This window comes from Geospiza fortis, unplaced genomic scaffold (genome assembly GCF_000277835.1).
Source record: "Geospiza fortis unplaced genomic scaffold, GeoFor_1.0 C13736920, whole genome shotgun sequence".
NCBI lineage: Eukaryota > Metazoa > Chordata > Aves > Passeriformes > Thraupidae > Geospiza > Geospiza fortis.
Genome location: NW_005057612.1, coordinates 1 through 2352, shown reverse-complemented (window position 1 = coordinate 2352; position 2352 = coordinate 1). Strand labels below are relative to the sequence as shown.

The 2352-nt window shown below is 41.5% G+C and overlaps 1 protein-coding gene across 1 annotated transcript; it reads left to right on the top strand.

Annotated features, from left to right (window-relative positions):
- Positions 1–156: 156 nt before the first annotated feature.
- On the top strand, positions 157–2352 carry LOC102044669 (sorting nexin-5-like; the record flags this gene model as incomplete). The annotated part of the gene is made up of 3 exons (XM_014311698.2): positions 157–316; positions 1030–1115; positions 1805–2352. Coding segments are annotated over 3 exons (294 nt in total), but the record flags the coding sequence as incomplete, so codon positions are not given.

Sequence of the window (2352 nt, the reverse complement as noted above, 5' to 3'; positions counted from 1 at the left end):
CTGTGAAAGGCTGTCAAGAGCAGGCTCTAATAGCTTGTTTGAAAAAGCAGAATCTGGTGCTGAAAGAAGTGAAACCTCCTGCTGCTAAGGTGGTTGTAACCTCAGTTTGGGAAGTAGTCCTGCTAAGGCTCTGGTGTGCTATTTCTGTCTCTTCAGGATCTTCTGTACAGGCGAACCCGGGCTCTTGTTGACTATGAGAACTCGAACAAAGCTCTAGACAAAGCCAGACTAAAGAGCAAGGACGTCAGGCTGGCTGAGGCACATCAACAGGATTGCTGTCAGAAGTTTGAAAAGATTTCAGAATCTGCTAAACAAGGTAAAACAGGCTTTGCTGAATTTATGCTTAAAGGAGAGCTTAACGCAGTCGAGGTCTCCATCTGACGTTCAGCTAATGAAGGCTCCTGAACAAACAGTCTGGACATCCCAAGGACAATAGAGATAGATGCTGTAAAACTAATGCAGCTAAACATTTTTAAAGCAATTTTCTGTAGCAGAGCAGTGTCAGTACTACACTGACCTTATTTATAAGCCCCGAGTATTTGTTTTTGGATTGAACTCAGCCTCCATGTGGATGTAACTACTAGAGGGTAACTAATTATCTCAGTCAAAGCTGTGCAAACAGGCTTTTGCTCCCTCCCAGTACAGCTGAGTGCCTTATACAGAGTTTCAAACACTGGTTTTCAGTAGAGGACTATATGTGTATATATATATGTATTTACAATATGCTTTCATGGTATACATGCTGCTCCTTTAGTGTATCTGGCTTTTGAATGATCCAGGTCGTCACAGAGCTTGTGTGGCTTATTTCTGCTTTGTTCCAGCTGTCTTCCTACAAAGCTTTTCTGTCTTAAGCTGCCTGTGTATCATGTGATGACTGCATCTCTGTCTAAAACTAGCATGACTAACTCTTGAACCTTTTTTTGATCAAATACTGTAATCTGAGCTGCACAACAGAACTCCTGAAACATGAGGGGCATTGCTTGTCACACTTTGTCTATCTCTTACCTTTGTTTATTTCCTCCTCTACAGAACTGATGAGCTTCAAACAGAAGAGAATAGCAGCATTCCGTAAAAACTTAATTGAAATGGCAGAACTGGAAATAAAACATGCAAAGGTGTGTTCTCTTTGGAATTTAACAGGCATGAGTTGAGAGAAATGAGTAGTGTGTAACTGGGATGATTTGCTGGGTCATCTGACTTCCCATCAGGCAGCCTCATCTGTGGGGTTTGACCCCTACTGTGTCTGGAGGCAGCTGCTCCTTCTAGTACTCCTGAGAGCTGGCACAGGAGCACATCCTGCAGCTTGTGATCAGGCTGTCCATCCTTGTCAGTGGAGGATATATTGGCTTTATAGCAGTCTCTGCCAATCTTTGCTGGGCAGGCTGGAAGGGTCTGTTAACTTTAGTGTAGAGAACAAAGCAGTAACTGTGCATCCTCAGCTTCCTTTGAAGAAGGAAAGTCTAATGTCCCACTCCCTGAGAGTACTGGACTTTAGCACAGGCACATCAGTGCTGAACTGGAATGTGACACAAAGCCTTGATGACACTGCTCAGTTTGGCCCACTTTAAAAGCTTCCTGTTGACTCTTGCCCCTCTCCTTAGCACAAACTGATTAATGGTTGCAGGCCTGCAGGAAGAGGCAGATTGCAGAATGTGTGATCTGGTTTTGGTTCTTTACTGCTTGAATGCTTGTCTTTGCACAAAATCCTGTCACAGACCCGCTATTTGGGAAGCTACTTCATTGTGAAAGGCAGGATTGGAATTATCAGTCATTCTCATCTGAAACTAATTCTCTTCCTTTGCAGAACAATGTGTCTCTCCTGCAGAGCTGTATTGACTTGTTCAAGAACTGAGGAGTCCTACTCTGAAAATGTGACAAAAGCATCAATTGCACTCAATAGCCAGGGGGAACTTATTGGCTTGACTTCATTAGCTTAAAATAATAATGTCACTGAGATTGTTTCACTAATACTTAGGTATGTTGATAGTGATACATTGACTTTATTGGTATAAATGGGAGCTGAATTGTGTATGGATTGTCTGGATGTAGCTAACATCCTGTTGGCTGATAACTCAAAATGAGTCAAATGTAAGAAATTAATTTGCTGTTGACTGACTTCATCTAGCAGAAAAAGTTTACTGAGAATTCCTTTTTTGCAGGATCATAATCTGTCTCTTCATGGCCCTGATGTATTTAAAACTTGCCAAGTGAGAGTGACTTAAGGGTAATAATTTTGTAAAGTGAATATCTTAGCATTCCACTTCCCAGACAGATTTCTACTACAATATATTTTGAATTTCTATAACTACATTCACTATTTGTACACTTGGGCAACACAGCAAATAAAGATGT